The 16,441-nt window shown below is 43.5% G+C and overlaps 1 protein-coding gene across 2 annotated transcripts in view; it reads left to right on the top strand.

Annotated features, from left to right (window-relative positions):
• Positions 1-13,591, top strand: part of STX2 (syntaxin 2) — a 44,656-nt gene extending 31,065 nt beyond the window's left edge. The window contains exons 5-11 of one of the 2 annotated variants that reach the window (XM_029232303.1): positions 775-848; positions 1,509-1,617; positions 3,575-3,648; positions 3,771-3,908; positions 6,101-6,211; positions 8,191-8,316; positions 11,469-13,591. In XM_029232303.1, the coding sequence (XP_029088136.1) occupies positions 775-848; positions 1,509-1,617; positions 3,575-3,648; positions 3,771-3,908; positions 6,101-6,211; positions 8,191-8,271 (587 nt within the window). In that variant the 3' untranslated portion in view covers positions 8,272-8,316; positions 11,469-13,591. The remainder of the gene's footprint in view (positions 1-774; positions 849-1,508; positions 1,618-3,574; positions 3,649-3,770; positions 3,909-6,100; positions 6,212-8,190; positions 8,317-11,468) is intronic. The other variant, XM_029232313.1, reaches the window with a different exon arrangement.
• Positions 13,592-16,441: the final 2,850 nt, after the last annotated feature.

Below are 16,441 nucleotides of genomic sequence, written 5' to 3'. Positions count from 1 at the left end.
GGGCCCAGCCGCTCCGCGGCACGTGGGATCCTCCCGGACCGGGGCACGAACCCGTGTCCCCTGCATCGGCAGGCGGACTCTCAACCACTGCGCCACCAGGGAAGCCCTATAATACTACTATTATATCTAAGTCACATTAATTACTATTATTTATTATAAAATATCCAGTCAGAATTCACACTTCCCCAGTGATCTTTTTATTGTTTTCTTTAAAAATTTTTTTAATAGTTTGTTTGAATTGGGTTCCTTATTTGGACCGTATTCTGTGATTGGTTGATATGTTGCCATGTTGCAGAGTTTTGCTGATTTCACCCCTTTAATGTCACTTAACAGGTTACACTGTGCTCTGTATTTCCTGTGGATTGACAGTTAAATTCTCCAAACTTGATCAGATTCATGTTGCCTGCTTTGAAATGTGAAGCTGTAACATCTGGTTTTATTTTCTGATATCGTCAGCAACTGACAATTACCAAAACTCATAAATTTACTAGGAGTTGAAAAGATAAGAAAATACATTTGAGGTTAGGCTTGAAAACCTTTCATTTTTTAGTTTAAAAGATAACTCTTGGGCTTCCCTGGTGGCGCAGTGGTTGAGAGTCCACCTGCCGATGCAGGGGACACAGGTTCATGCCGCAGAGCGGCTGGGCCCGTGGGCCATGGCCGCTGGGCCTGCGCGTCTGGAGCCTGTGCTCCGCAGTGGGAGGGGCCGCGGCGGCGGGAGGCCCGTGTACCGCAAAAAAAAAAACCAAAAAACTCTTTCCTGTTTGTTTCTAGCTATTGAACAAAGTTTTGATCAGGATGAGAGTGGGAACCGAATGTCGGTGGATCTTCGGATACGCAGAACCCAGGTTTGATTATTGGCCTTGTCTAGATTGAAGCGATGCTGAAGAATAGGTCTTTATACTTCTTTCAAATTCAAAATAATTTCATCTTTACCATCACATTAATTCTCTCAGCATTTCTGCATAAAAAAGGCATGGTATTTATAGACTCCGTCTCTAGATTATGAAGAAAAAAAGTGTATTCAGCCCAACAGCAGAATTCTGTTCTGAAGAGCAAAGAATTATCCCAGTCATTTTAGTGTTCATGGTAAAATCCTCACCTTTTATAGGTTTATGGTGCAGCAAAGTGGAATTTAGTCCACTTAACTCTACTTGACAAATGGGGATTATGTGCTCAGGCTCTGGGGACAGTCTGCCTGGGTGCCAACCTGACCCAGTCAGCCTGTAGCTATGGGCTAATTGACTTCTTGAAATGACGGTTTCACTTCTATAGAATGAGGGATAGTAATAGTATAGTAAGGTTACTGTGAAAGTCAAATAACATAATGCGTGTAAAGTTCTTGGCATAGATTCTGTTATACGGTAAGTTGCTGTTAATCTTATTTTCCATTTGAAGGAGTAAGTGGCATATTAGTTTGAATCTCTATAATGTAATGTTTTTATTTATCACTTTTACTAGAAGAAATGACCAATGTATATTGATCTATTTTTTTTTTATGTTAAAAGCATTCAGTGCTATCTCGACAGTTTGTGGAAGTTATGACAGAGTATAACGAAGCACAGACTCTATTTCGGGAGCGAAGCAAAGGCCGGATACAGCGTCAGCTAGAAATAAGTGAGTCAGTGAACGTGCTATTTTTGTTAAAAACATATTTTTCTTCCTTAGGGTCTGACATGAAAGTATGTAACTTCAAAAAAGTAATTCCATCTCTGTTTTGGTCAATAATGTAAGCCTAAAGTGCTTTCATAGCTTCCTATTCATTGAATCAACCAACCTATTATTTATTTAAATCCTTCAGGAAGTTCTAGGTGAGTGGACTTTAGATTACTTGTAGAGCGTTAATGAGACCTGGAAGACTCTCAACTGTCATCTCTTCCTGTATTTTTTGTGTCCCCCAACCCTTCCTGCCCCGTCTCAGGGGACAGTTCCTGTGGGTCTCGCGGTTCTGCATGTCTGGTGAGCAGACACTCGCTGCCTTTTTGCTCCAGGCTTTCTCCCGCGGGTGTCTGTCTGTGTAACAGGCAGCCTTAGAAGATGCAGCTCGTGGTTCCCGCTGGGCAGAAGGCAGTTTGCTTGCTGAATAAAGGTTAGGCAGCTTTGCTTACTCCCCACTATGGAAGATCAGGGTTCCTCAGCTGTGACACAAGCCCCCTGTGGGTGCACCTTCCACTGGGGCTGCTCTGCGTCTCCCACGGGCTTGGGGAGGGGGGAGCAGCCGTAAACGTGAACCTCATTAAATGACATTTTAGGACCTCCCTGGTGGTGCAGTGGTTAAGAATCCGCCTGCCAATGCAGGGGACACGGGTTTGAGCCCTGGTCCAGGAAGATCCCACGTGCCGCGGAGCAACTAAGCCTGTGTGCCACAACTGCTGAGCCTGCGCTCTAGAGCCCGCGAGCCACAACTACTGAGCCTGCGTGCCGCAACTACTGAGCCCACATGCCTTCTCACCGTGATGAGACGCCCGCACACGTCAATAAAGAGTGGCTCCCGCTCGCTGCAACTAGAGAAAGCCCACACGCAGCAACGAACACCCAACGCAGCCCCCCAAAATAAATAATGACATTTTAACATCTTTATTGAGATATAGTTGATGTACCATGTGAATGATACTCAAATTGTACAGTCCAGTGGTTTTTAGTGTATTAGCACAATCAATTTTAGACCGTTTTAATCACTCCAAAAGGAAACTTGGTGCCCGTTGTTGGGCACTTCCCATTTCTCCCCTGAGCCCTAGACTACTGCCAGTTTATTCTCCTGTCTCTGTAATTTTGCCCATTTTGGGCATCCATATGAATGGAATCGTACAACATATGGTCTCTTGTGACTGGTCTCTTTCACTTAGCACAGTTTTTTCAAGGTTCAGCCATACTCCAGCAAACACCAGTGTTTTATCCCTTTTTTACGGCTGCATCACGTTCCATTGTGTGGATGGACCACATTAACATTGTTTATCCATCCATGAGGTGATGGACATTTGGGTTGTTTCCACTTTTTGGTGATTATGAATAATGCTGCTGTGAATATTCACATTAAATGATATTTTAATTATTATGATGTTTCAATTGGGTTTTTCCAAAATTCTGTGAACCTCTTCATACACAGCATTACTACATTTAACTCAAGGAAAAAGTATTAACGCCCAAACTACAGAAAGTATTAGAGCCTCTGATGCTAATTTTGCAGTCTTTATTATGTGCATTTAACATATGCTGGATCTAGTTTACCCCCTTTTCCTATAAGCCAGAGTTAAACTTGTAGGAAAACTGATACGCCAGAATGTATTACCAGTTTCGTTTTTATAGTTGTTCCTTATTCAGACTAAAATTGGATTTTATTAGTCATTCCAATTATAAGATTTTTCATGAGTGTTTTCCAGTTCTTCCTACTTCTTAGGCTTATGTTAATTTCTCTCATCGTTAATATTTGCCTAAGAAAATACATTGGAGAGGTTAGAAAAACATTGGTTGAAAATATTAACAACTCAGATTTTAGTTGCTAACTTATGGGTGCAAAAGTCATTTTTAAATATTGCTGCATTCTGAATGGAGTTTTTAATTGTTAATATTTTAGCTGGAAAAACTACCACTGATGATGAACTAGAAGAGATGCTGGAAAGTGGGAATCCCTCCATTTTCACGTCGGATGTGAGTATGCAGGTGGCTTTGTGGCCTTGTGTGTTTGTATACATACAGATGATTTTTTTTCTTTAACTTCCAGAGCAATCGTAAGTTCATTAGTATTTCTCTTCTGTTTTTGTTTTTCAAAGATTATATCGGATTCACAGATTACTAGACAGGCTCTCAATGAAATTGAGTCACGTCATAAAGACATTATGAGGCTGGAGACCAGCATCCGAGAGCTGCACGAGCTGTTCGTGGACATGGCCGTGCTCGTTGAGACTCAGGTAGTCACACACGTCTCTGCTTCTTCGAGACAGAGAGCTGTTTTCTGTAAAATCTTACGTTTGATTCCAGTATACCTGAGAAAGCCAGTATTCTGGATGCAGTCTCGTAATTCAGCAGTTGTAGTGTTACTGCCATGTGAGACTGAGATGCTGTAAACAGCTTCAGCTTTCAACAGTGGGGGACTGGTTTACTTCAGTTATGTGTGGTGTGTCCGTAGGACACCCTGTTAGGCAGCCATAGGCAACATCGTCTTTGTTCATGGAGGACTTTTAATGAAATATATAAACGTTACGTGCCAGAATTTCAAGTTGACATAAGAGGGAGATACTAAACCTTACACGTGTATGTATAAACGTGAATATGTATACAACACACGCCCTTCTACTCCTGTGTGTATGTATATATGGCATGAACTCAGCTGCATGAAACAGTACTCACAGAAGGAAAGAAATATACCAAGCAGTATAATAACAGTGGGACTATGGGAATTTTAGTCTTCTTCTCTAAAATATATGTATTTTCAAGTTTTCTGTAAGGACCATATACTAGAGTAACAATTGGGAGAAATGTATGAAAGAATAAGCCCCAAAGGGGATACACCGTGACGTAACTAGAAGCTTATACTTGCTACGCGGTGGCTAGTACCACCGGCACGGGGTGACGGGGGTGTGAGGAGACCCTGTGAGGAACTGAGGAAGTTGATACAGATTTTTGAAAACAGAAAATTCAGTGTGAAGCACAAGCCGGTGGTTCCAGTTAGGTTTGTGGCTGTGCTTGCGCTTCCTCTCGTGATGCTGAATAAGGTCCTCCGTGACTTTGCAAATGCGTGAGGCTCGCCCTCGGTCATTCACTGATCAGTGGGCCATTGAGTTCAGCTGACCGCCCCGTGGAGGGGGAGCATTCGTACCGAGTCATCTTAGGATTCACGTCACGCTCACGTCCTCGCTCCCGCGGAGGCTGGTTTCAGGATCTCTTGTGTCCTCTAAGAAGGTTCGAGTCTGACTGGCCTATTTCTCATTGCCTGGGTTATGTAAGGATCACTGGGGAGTCCATCCAGGTGCCAGTTCATCCTCCGCATCGCCAGTAACAGTTGAAGAACAGTGTTTACTTTGAGGAACCTTGTCATAAAAATGTGTGCAGAGCTGCGGTGCGGTGCATTTGCAGTGTAGGGCGGGGACGGGGCAAGCTCACCGCTTCTGCTGGGAGGGCCCGTGCCACTCACGGTGCGGGGACGGGGCAAGCTCACCCCTTCTGCTGGGAGGGCCGGTGCGCCACTCACGGTGCAGAAGGGGGAGAGCTGGGAGTCTGGCTGCCACCAGCTTCTTGTTTTCAGGAAGGAAACCAGTTAGACAATAAGACAATCAGTGATTAGTTTTGTTATTACTAAAGATTTTAGAGTGCCTTGGACTTTTAATTAGGATTGTTCGATGTCGGATGTATTAGTCGCCATTAGAAAAATCGATGTGTCTTAGCTTTGTTCCATTGTTTCCTTTTAGAAGTCTGTTAGTGCCGCATTATATTGGCTCGTCTAATTCAACATGTGCGTTTAATCAAAGCTTCCTAGTAGGTTTAGTGTGTGAGTGAGTAAGTTAACAGTGCGCCACTCTTCAGTGCTCTATCGCTCACTGCTGCAGATTGCGTCTGCTGGTGGACAGAAGACCAGGTAATGTGTTCTGTCACCTCACATTTCACTGGATGCACCTCACTTTACGTTTTTGCTCATTAATTTAGCCAACTTAGTGGCCAACGTAAGCTATTCTGGGTTTACTGTATTTTGAAGAAATTGCAACAGTCTTCTACCCATTAGAAAAGATGTCATTCTTCGTCCACTGTATGTACGTGCATAATAGTAAATATTCGCTTAGCCTAAAGCTAGCCGCCTCCCGTTCACGGCGCCCATCTTTAAAGAGTGTTCTCATGTTAAAGCATATCTCAGTCTACATGATGCGCCTTCAGTTACCAGCATCGTTGCCCATCCCTTTTGGTTCTTTTTATAAGTTGGATTTTGATTATTCTGCATATTGTACATTTATAATGGTCTCATCTTTTCGTAAATGTGAAAAAAAATTCGGTGTCCATTTCACGCACATTATGTTCCTGTGGAAACTTTACTGCTGCTCTGTGGCTGTCTTAAGATACACAATGAAGTCATTTGAAAGTATCTCCTAAGTTTGAAACTTTCTGTTTTAAGGGTGAAATGATCAACAACATAGAAAAAAACGTTATGAATGCCACAGACTATGTAGAACATGCTAAAGAAGAAACGAAAAAAGCTATTAAATATCAAAGCAAAGCAAGAAGGGTGAGTTTGGTCCTTAAGAATTAAAGTGCATTTTTCTCTGGATTTGGTTTTGAGTGTGCATACATCGATGCAAGCCCACTTAAAAGGTATTCCAAGAAATGAAAACTTCTTACATTAATGTTTCATTTAAAAACTGAAGTAATTCTTTTTGCTAAAACGTTTGAAGTTTATCAGATAAGTTATGTTGACTGTGAACCCTGTTGGTTTTAAGTAATGAAAACCCTTTGCAGCCAAAGTCAGTCTCTCTGCTTTTCTCAGTTGCATGGGTTCCAGTTCCAGAGTTCTCTGTGTCTTGGGTCATTATGTGGAGGGACATAACAAAACTCATGGGACTGGAAGTTCTAAAAACCATTGGTTACACATCTTATGCAGTGAACACTTTATTCTTTGTTTACGTTATTTGCTAATCCTTTGGTTTGGAGGAAAGAAGAGAATTATTTGAGACCGTGGACCAAAGACGTTATGTAGCACTCACGTTGAAGCTTTGTAAACGAGTTTTAGTATCTTTATCTGAATCTTAACGTGTGTCGTGTGTGAGTGAAAGCTCTTCTAAGAAAACAGCGAAACCACAGAATTAAGTTCTGATTCAGGGACTGGAAAACCGTGTGTCTCACTGTGTGACCTCACCCATTACTTCTTGGTCCCTTTCTCTCCAGTGTGGAAAGGAGCAACACGAAGCACCAAACCCGTGCTTTCAGGGCCTGTCACCCTCCCACCTGCTGGAAGACGGCTGTCTCAGTGCCAGTCAGGGGGAGGTTTCCAATGTGAGGGCAAAAAAGGGAGTTTCAAAAACTCCTTGTAAAGAGTTAGTTTCAAAACGTTCAGGAAACATAGTCAGATTTTGAGCGCGGATTTACCCGTAACAATGGCCCATGGACGTTCTCAAATAAGATGCACGTCTGGGCTTTAATGTCAGCCTGCAAAGCATCTCACCCTGCTTTTTCTTGGGAATATCTGAGTGTTAATTATCTCTGAGACATAAGACATGGTTTCTTACATAATTCTGTGTTACCACCTTTTGAAATATTGACCTTTAAAGTAAAGTGAGGTGATGAGGTCCGCGTGTGAAGTGCTTTGGCTGGTCCAGGCACAAAATGGACTTTCACTTTAAAAAAATCATTAAAAAAGGGCAGTTCCCTTCCTTTCTCCATGACCTAAACAGCACATCAGTCCAACGAAAATTTCCATGAGAAGTTCCTTGGTTTTACAGAGATAAAAGGTGGTCGGGGGATATACATCTTATCCTGAACCGGCAGAGCAAGCCTCGTTCTGGCAGGTGGCTGGGAGCAGTGCGTTACCGGAGTGGCCACTGGTCAGAACGTGATGTTTTGTTTCAAAAATTATCACCGTCTCTCTGACTCAAGGCCTGGCATCTGAAACCACACACAGCTTGCTCAGCTTCTCCCTCTGCTGTTAGGTGCGTGGTTGTTGAGATGTTGGCCATCCCTCCCCTCTCCTGGTGTCCTGGTTCCATTCCCGGGGCAGCTGAGTTAGCCCCTGAGAGACCAGACGGCACTAGTGGAGTGTGGTTTGTTTTACATGGTGTGGCAGGGGCAGTGAAGGACTTAATGGCCAGTTACAAACAAACAAGAAAGAAAAGAGTGTAGGGGCTTATTACATAGATAACTGATTTCTGAGTTCACTGACCTGGCTACATAGCTCTGTATACGTGAAAAAAAATCAGCTGTATGTCTCAGTCCATCAGAAATTTACTAAAAGAATGTGGTCATGCAGCTTTCTCATTGATGAAACCTAATATTTCGAGTTCTATAACAGTTTATCTCCAAGTAGTCTGACCTCATTAAATTAAAAACCCGTCTTTATGAGAACTGAAAGTTGTCAGGCAGAATTAATCGATGTCCCATAACTTAGATTTTAAAACGAATTCCAAGAGAGTCTTTGATTTTAAATGAATGATGTCTTCTAACACGGCGGTGTGGAATTAACCACGATGTAATCGGCTTGCTTTTCTTTGACAGAAAAAGTGGATAATTGTTGCTGTGTCACTTGTTCTGGTGGCTGTGATTGCTCTAATTATTGGCTTATCAGTTGGCACGTGATGTGGCGGCTGACGTCAGCGTGCGTGCCTCTCTGCCGGCGCGGCAGTAAGTAACTAATCGACTAATCTGCTTATTCACTCGCGCAATTAGCTAATAGGGGTGCTTTGCCCAATTGACAAATACTGGAAAGCAATGAAAGGCTGCCAGCGGAGCGTTTGCCTGGCTTCTGTGCCGAGAGCCAGCTTAGGCCGGGCGGCCGCTCACCTCTGAACCAGGGTCGTCTCCCTGTTGGTTTCGAAGCCTCGGCTGGGTTTGCCTCTGTTACTAAATGTGACGGCGCGGGCGGCAGCCCCTGACTCTCCAGTCTTCCGCTTTTGGTCCGGGAGGATGCTCCCGTCTTAAAGGAGCCCTTCATTAGTGGAATAACCTTAGCAGTGAGGATTAATTCTCAATTAAAAAACTAAAATGTAATGTTTAATTTATCTCTTAAGTTTTAACTCCTCAATAAGTGCAACAGCCGAAAGTTGCTCTGTGAACTCTATTTATTTACTCATCATTTTACTGTGGAATTAGAGGGAATGGAACGAGAGCTGTGAAGAACACTCAGTGGAATTAAAAGACTTCGTCTCACTTGTTTCCATTTGTCAGCGTCTAGTTTGTTGTAAATGTGGCCGCATTAAAGAGAAACCTTGTGCTAAGTGAGCATGCCTGTTAATTCTTAAGGATTCGGAATACAGAAGATATTCAGTTCTTTATTTAGAGTATCTTTATTTTTGTTTTCTGCGTGAGTATCACCCCTCTCCAAACTTCAGTAGATTTTGTGTTTTTCCTCCGTTTTTTTTTTATGCATTTGGAATCATCCTTCTTGCATTAACTCTTAAGTTAGAATGCTGCCTGGTGTATTAAATTTGGACGTACCAGTTATTTATCTTAAAACGTTTGTTTGGCGTGATCATTGTGATTAAAATTATATCTAGATGGTGACAAGTGGTCCTCGATGAATTCATTATTTTATCGTGAAAGCAACTGCTGGCTTGGTAGACACTTGGCACTTTCTTAAAGAGAAGACGAGGAGTTTCTCAGTGTGAGCCTCTGTGCACTGAGGACCCGCCACAGGCGAGGGGCCCTTGCAGTTACTGTCCCAGCGTTCACATAAGCCACCACCTTGCACTCGAGGTAGTTCCCGTTAGAAGCTCTGGGATGTTGAGTTTGTTAGCGATCCACTTTTTCAGAAGGCAGAAGGAAGGAAGGCTCTCTGTTTTCATCAGGCAGGATGTTCATGTATCCTTCCATGCTTTCCTATTACGTCTGCTGAAAAAGTGGTATATGTGATTTCCCTTCATTAATAATGATGGTATTTAAAAACTATTTTTATAATTTTTTATGAACTACGTATTTTCTTAGCTTTTCCTAGCGGCCATAATATGGCTAGTTGGATGTGCTTCCACTAAAGATAAACTTAATTTTAGATTGGATGCTGTGGTGATGCGGTAGAACGAGGGCAGGCTCCTCCCAGCAGGGTTCCCTGGGAGCCTTGGGCTTTGCTCTGTGCCCTGGGCCTGGCCCGGTGGTGTACCTTCATGCCTTTAGGCACGAATGAACACAAAACCATGCTCATTAATAAGAAGCACATCAGAGAGCACACCAACAGGTTTGTTTTTTTTTAAATACAAACGCAGTGGTCGGTGTCTTTAATTATACTTTGGAAAAACTATTCTTGCAGCAGGTAGTTCGGCACAGCCCTCCTCGGGGCCTGTAGGCCTGTGTGGAGGGACTCCTACTCCCTGGAGCCCTGCAGCGAGGCCAGGGTGCCCGGTTTTCTATCCAACGACACTGCTAAGAGGACACGTGGCCCAGGATTTACGTGTAGTAGGTGGTGGCTTGACTCCCAGGGGTGTGCGTGGGCCACCAAGGAGAAGCCCAGGCATTTGGCTTGAGTTGTGAGCAGGTTATTGGGCAAGAATGGTCATTAAATCTATGGCATTGAGAGTTCAGGAGCTCAGCTCTCGTGGAAGTCAGGAGAGCACCTCTGAAAGCCAGATGTGGAAGCAAGCACGCACATACGTGCTACCCAGAGACTCGGCAGTGAGAGTCAGAGTCTCCAGGTTCTCTAAGGTGGTTGGGTGCAGTGAGGTTGACAGGGGCATATGGAGCGGGTTCTGGAGCTGAAGGGCGATGCCAGTGGGAAAGGAGGGGTGATAGGCTGAAGGAAAAAGGTGTGTCTAGAAAGGTGCTGAGAGAGGCTCCCCGAGAGACACGTGAGGACGATGCGAGCATGGTCGGGACCACGTCCTCGCTTTCCAGGAAATGCACGTAACGTTAACAAGCAACAGGAAGTTTGAGGGCGTGATGTCCTGAAGGCAGTGGTCCCGGGGCTCTGCATAGTGGACGTGAAGGTTTACCGAGGGGCCCGGCTGTGCTCACCTTCATGCAGTAATCGATGGCGCTCTTGGCAGGTTAATACCGATGCAGAGCTGACCAGTTTGAGCAGCTGTGATTTCTCAGATGAAAGTGTGCCATGAGTTCGGTAACTGTAATTTAAAATGATGAATCTCTGCTGTTTACAAAGAGAACTGGAAGTCAGACAGTGTGGTGTGCCTTTCATCTTCGTGAATTCCTCCTGTTCTCCCGCAGACCAGACGGGCTTCCTGGAGAGGCTAGATTTCTTAAGCCAAAGGTGGTTTAGCTTTTCAGCTGTGCGAGGGCTTGTTAATAGACAGCAAAAAGTTACTGTTAATATTGCCTTGCTCTGGGCCCTGGATGCAGCAGGAGACCGAGTTAATGGCTTGTTGATTTCTTCCTTGCATCATACCTCAATGTAAAAAAATGTATAAATAAGATTTTTTTCAGCAAGTGAGAAATAAATCCATTTAAAGTTTTAAAAAGATGTACAACGCATCCAAGAAATAACTGTTTGGGATTTTCTTGTGATCAATAGAACGTGTTCATGAAGACCCCACATGGTGTCAAGTAGACATTGCCTTTTACCTCCAGGAGTAAATAGTTGTTGTCTTAATAATACATATTTTAAGTTATTAAATTCATTTAATATACATGTGTCTATAACTTAGTGCTTTGCCTCTGGAACTTTCCTTCCCCACCCCTCCCTTTTCTATGACCTGTAGGGGTTCTTTCTTGATGATGGGCTTGTATTTTAAACATCTCAAACTCCAGGAGAATTTTGTTAGGAAATGACGTTAGTGATTTCTTTCCTTTGATATCTTGCAAATTAATAAATGTTTTTCTTTATCTTGCAGAAAATGATGTTCATTCTTATTTGCGTAGTTATTTTGCTTGTGATCCTTGGAATTATCCTAGCAACAACATTGTCATAGCAACCATGTCCCAAGAGCCGTTTATCCTTGGAGTCAGACCACATCTGCAGCAAATGAGCCTCCTCCCATTTCACGAATGAATCCTAGACATTGTGACACGTGGCATTGAGTGCCGACTTTCTGCTAGTGAATTCAAGGAGAAAACGTATTGTTTGGTGAGAAAAGCAGAATGGACGTGATGAGTTAACCCAAGCATCCTCGGACTCTACATAACACACCACAAAAAATTAACAATGTGAACCTGGTTTCAATGGCCTTAAAATAAGGAATTATTGAAATTTTCAATTCTTTTTATATTTCAGCGTTAAAAATGTGTGTGAGTTTAATTAGGAATGTGTTAACGTTATGAAGCTATTAGATGTGAGGTCTAAGACTTTCTTCCCCCTCCCAGCTAACATGCTGATTGAGACGTTTTTGTACTGTGTTTAATTTGTGTTTATGTTTGCAAGAATTATTTTTATTATCACAGAGCTGTTTTGTAAGATATCTATAATTTTAAATGTTTATAAATTGTTTAATATATTAACATCTTAATTTACTCCAATTTTATATATTAACTATTGCCTTTTAAAAGAAATAGGAAGGTTCATGATATTAGAGCCATTTTTGCACAGTTGTTTACAAAGTTTGCCATCGGCCTAGAAGACATTGGTTGCAAGCTTCCCCCAAAAGCCTCTGTAGTCCCTTCTGTTAAAATTGATTTATAAGGTTTAAACGCGCCCAGCACCCTGCGGGAAAAGCTCGATTATTGTACTCAGCTCCATTTCTAGCTGTGTCATTACCCAAGATAATAAATTAGTTACTGCACTGTAAAGACAATGGTCTCTTCTTTTACTCATTACAAAATAAGGTTTGTGATTCCCTGTTTAACACTAATAAAGTCTCAATTTAAGATGGTGATAAAACCAAATTTTAAACTCAAGGGGATTATTCCTAGACGTTACGTAATTCTTTTAAATTTCAACCGTTGTACAGATCACCTAAATGTTCTTGTTCAGTACCTACTCTTCTGCTGAACTTTAAAAGTTAATTCCCAAAGTTTACAGGAATCTTTGATAATTAACATTTTTATTACTCATTATTTTTAGTATAATGTGCTTTATTTTTAGACTGTAAAATGTATGAAATCTTACTAGTGACTGGACATCTATAAGATAGCATCTCGTCAAAATTTTAAATGAATATGTGAAGGATACTCAAAATATAGTTAACTCTTGTTACTTCTGTATGTGATTGTGTAAGCACAAGACTGTATTTAACATTGGCTTGAAAACTGGTATAGATACGCTTGATTGCAAACTGTAAGTGTGAATTATATTGGACCGTTTAGAAACTCTGTTCCTTATTCAGTACAATTACGAATTTCACTCATTCATACTTTACACATCTAACTGCTTAGCTTAGGCTTAAGTCTGTATTTATGCATTCTTTTTACTTGCTGGTCATCACTGTGTAGTCCGAATTCCTATAGGAGTATCCTGGCTCTAGCATATATATTTCTTAAATCTTTAAAAAGCCTGTCAGTGGGACACGCTCCCTGATTTGTGCTTAAGTTGAAGGTGTGACTTGTCCTGAAGGATATTTAAATATCTAGAGCTCATGCTTGTATTAATGTAACTTGTGTACATCCAAACATTTGTCTGTATGATTATGTCCCTGTGCGGAGGAACTTTGTGCTCCCCCTGTGTCCCACTTTTCCCTTCAAGTTAAGTCTTTTTAGTCCCCACCTCTCATAATAATTCTTACTGTATTTTTTCAAGACATTCTTTCTGGATTTGAAGTACTTACTGAATCTGTGTTTTATAGTTGAAGATATGGAAGTGCTTTTTGATTTGTACTTAGGTGTTTAAGTCATCCATCAGGTAACACATTTTGTATGTCTAAGCCTCATGTACCTATTTGAAATCAGATTTTTAAAAATACATATACAGGTTCATTTGTTACTTTTTATCATTTCTTCAAATATTTCATGTTTACATTAAAAAAAATCTCAGAGAACCAAAAAAGAAATATTTACTTTCTGCCTCGTGTTCATTTCTGTAAAGATTTTTGGGGAGATATTTTATTGCATATCCATTAATAAATTCTACTATGAAAATCACCTCTGGCCATTATGTGTAATGATATAATGTGAGTTAATAATTTTAGGTGTTTTTGGTAAATTTTTGATTGTTTTATTTATTACTGTTGTTATTATTACAAGCTTCTGTGGTTCGTGTCTCAGATATCATCAGGACATACTAAGGAACCCACCTGAATTCTTGCTATTGACAACAACTGCCAATCCAGGGGTTTTGGCTTTGAACGCTTCTGCCAATTTGACAGGTTCTCATGAACATTTATTAACAGGGCGACCCCCTCCCCCCATATTCTGAGTTATTTAGCCTCTATACTTAATCCTCTTTCAGTTTTCTTATTAGGTGAAATTTCCTTAATCCATAACCCTTACTGAATTCTAACCATGTTGGAAAGTGATGTTCAAAATCCAGAATATAAAAAAAAGAAAGAGGGTCTTCCCTGGTGGCGCGGTGGTTGAGAGTCCGCCTGCCGATGCAGGGGACGCGGGTTCGTGCCCCGGTCCGGGAGGATCCCACGTGCCGCGGAGCAGCTGGGCCCGTGAGCCATGGCTGCTGAGCCTGCGCGTCCGGAGCCTGTGCTCTGCAACGGGAAAGGCCACAACAGTGAGAGGCCCATGTACCGCAAAAGAAAAAAAAAAAAAAAAAAAGAAAGCTAGTCCTGGAGCACATTAGTCCATGGAGGGGGACCCCCGACACGTCACCTGTAACTGCCTTTTCCTCTGTTTCGCAGGGACTTTCCTTTCAAGCTGCAGTCTTGATGTGCACATTCAGTAATTTAGTGCCTTTTTCTATGCTTCTTCAAGAATACGAAGCTTATCGCCTGAATGGAGTTTTCGGGTTCGCACCCTTGGGCATTTCCGGGTGGAAAGGTACCCAGAGGGCGGGGAAGCAGCCCCTCCGGGTGGGAGGTGGCCGTTCAGCTTCCCTTGGAGGCTCTGTCTGGGGCACTGCGGGGCAAGGTCACCGCCCGCCGGCCGTATCTCAGAGCTCAGAGAGACACGCCTTCCCAGGGTTCAGGCACCCACGCCGCGCCAGGGTCTCCACACCTGCTCTGTCGACGGTGGCCCCGGAGGGTGGAGCGGACATCCGGGGATGGGGCGGGGGCCGGCTTGCGAGTCAACCAGCGGTCGCGTCCTTTCCGGGACCTCTTCCAACGAATTGTTGTTAATTTCTTCCCTAAAGCGAAGCCCACATCCTTCCACAGGTTTAAAGAGTGGGGGGTTCAGGGGTCAGGGTCGGGGAGCAGGCCGGGGGTCAGTCTGCATCTTCTCCTGGCTGTGGCTCGTGTGGTTGGCGAGGACCCCTGTGACAACTGAGGCTACTGTTTCAGCTAACACGCAGCACGCTTCCCTGGGCCATGGCGGTGAGCCTCAGGGAGAACGGACTCCAGAGGGAGACGAGGGCGAAGCCCGGCCTCTGGAGGGCAGCCGAGCAAGGCCTGGGGGCGTCTCCGCCTGGTTTCCAGAGCGCAGCGCACGCCGCACAGCTGTTGCTTCCTCCAGCGCCGGGGCCCGCCTTGCTTAAGACTGGACGCAGGGTGTGGTGTGGACGGGACGGCGCGCTCTGCGGAGGCGTCCTGCGTCCGAGCTGCCGGCGGGCTGAAGACGCACCTGCGCCTCTGGAGAGGACGCCGTGTACGTACGTCTACGGCCGTAGACGGCCGTCGTTTCGTCTGACGCTCAGGCAACATCCGGTCGTCATTTCCGGTCTTGCCTTCCTTGAACGAGCAGGTTTCTAAACCAGGAAAACGGTTAAGGGCCGGCCTGTGAGAAAGGGGTAAGTTCCAGAAGAGGCAGCGTGGTCCGGGCGAGCGAGGGCAGTGGGTCGGCAGGTTCAGCCGGCGGGCCTGTGACCTCTGTCGACTGCAGAAAAATGCACAACCTAAAAGTGGAGATGTTTTATTTGGTGTCTTTATTGAGGCTGTAAGCCCGGGGTATGGCCTCTCAGATCGCTCCGAGGGGCCGATCCAAAGAGGTCGGGGAGTAGCCAGGATGTATAGGAGTTTTTGTTGGAAAAAAACAAAAAAACAAAAAAGTAGTCGAACATCAGGAGATTGCTGCTAATCACAAAAACAGACACATCTCAGCGTAATGATTTTAGTGCTTTTCTGTGTATGGGAGATGCAAGAGTCTGGGCTCATTGAAGTGATACCTTTGATGTGCACCTTAGCTGTCTAGGGCCAGTGTGCCGCTTTTCTGCATCCTGAATCCCCTCAGGGTGCCCAGTCAGGGCGGCCACAGTGGTGATGGCTTGAGAGTGGCCAACATTCACTGTTTACTGAAATGGCTGGCGATGTATATATTTTCAGTTGGAGTCTAGTTGATTTACAGTGTTCTGTTAATTTCTGCTGTGCAGCAAAGTGATTCGGTTACACATAAATGTCCACTTTTTCAAATATTCTTTTCCAGTTTGGTTTATAGCAGGCTATTGAACATAGTTCCCTGTGCTCTACAGTAGAACCCTGTTGTTGATCCATTCTATATATACTAGTTTGTCTCTGCTAATTCCAAACTCCCAATCCTTCCCTCCCCCACCCCCTCCCCCTTGGCAACCACAAGTCTGTTCTCTATGTGTGTGAATCTGTTTCTGTTTTGTAGATATGTTCATTTGTGTCATATTTTAGATACCACGTGTAAGTATTATGACAAATGTATTTGACTCACTTCACTTAATATGATGGTCTCTAGCTGCACCCATGTTGCTACAAATGGCATTACTTTGTTCTTTTTTATGGCTGAGTAGTATTCCATTGTGTGTGTGTGTGTGTGTGTGTGTGTGTGTGTGTGTGTGTGTGTGTACACACACATCTTTATCCAT

The sequence above is a fragment of the Monodon monoceros genome, unplaced genomic scaffold (genome assembly GCF_005190385.1).
Source record: "Monodon monoceros isolate NGI ecotype Baffin Bay Population unplaced genomic scaffold, NGI_Narwhal_1 Super_Scaffold_1, whole genome shotgun sequence".
Taxonomy (NCBI): domain Eukaryota; kingdom Metazoa; phylum Chordata; class Mammalia; order Artiodactyla; family Monodontidae; genus Monodon; species Monodon monoceros.
Note: the sequence above shows the minus strand (reverse complement) of the source record. Positions and strands in the feature narration are given on the sequence as shown.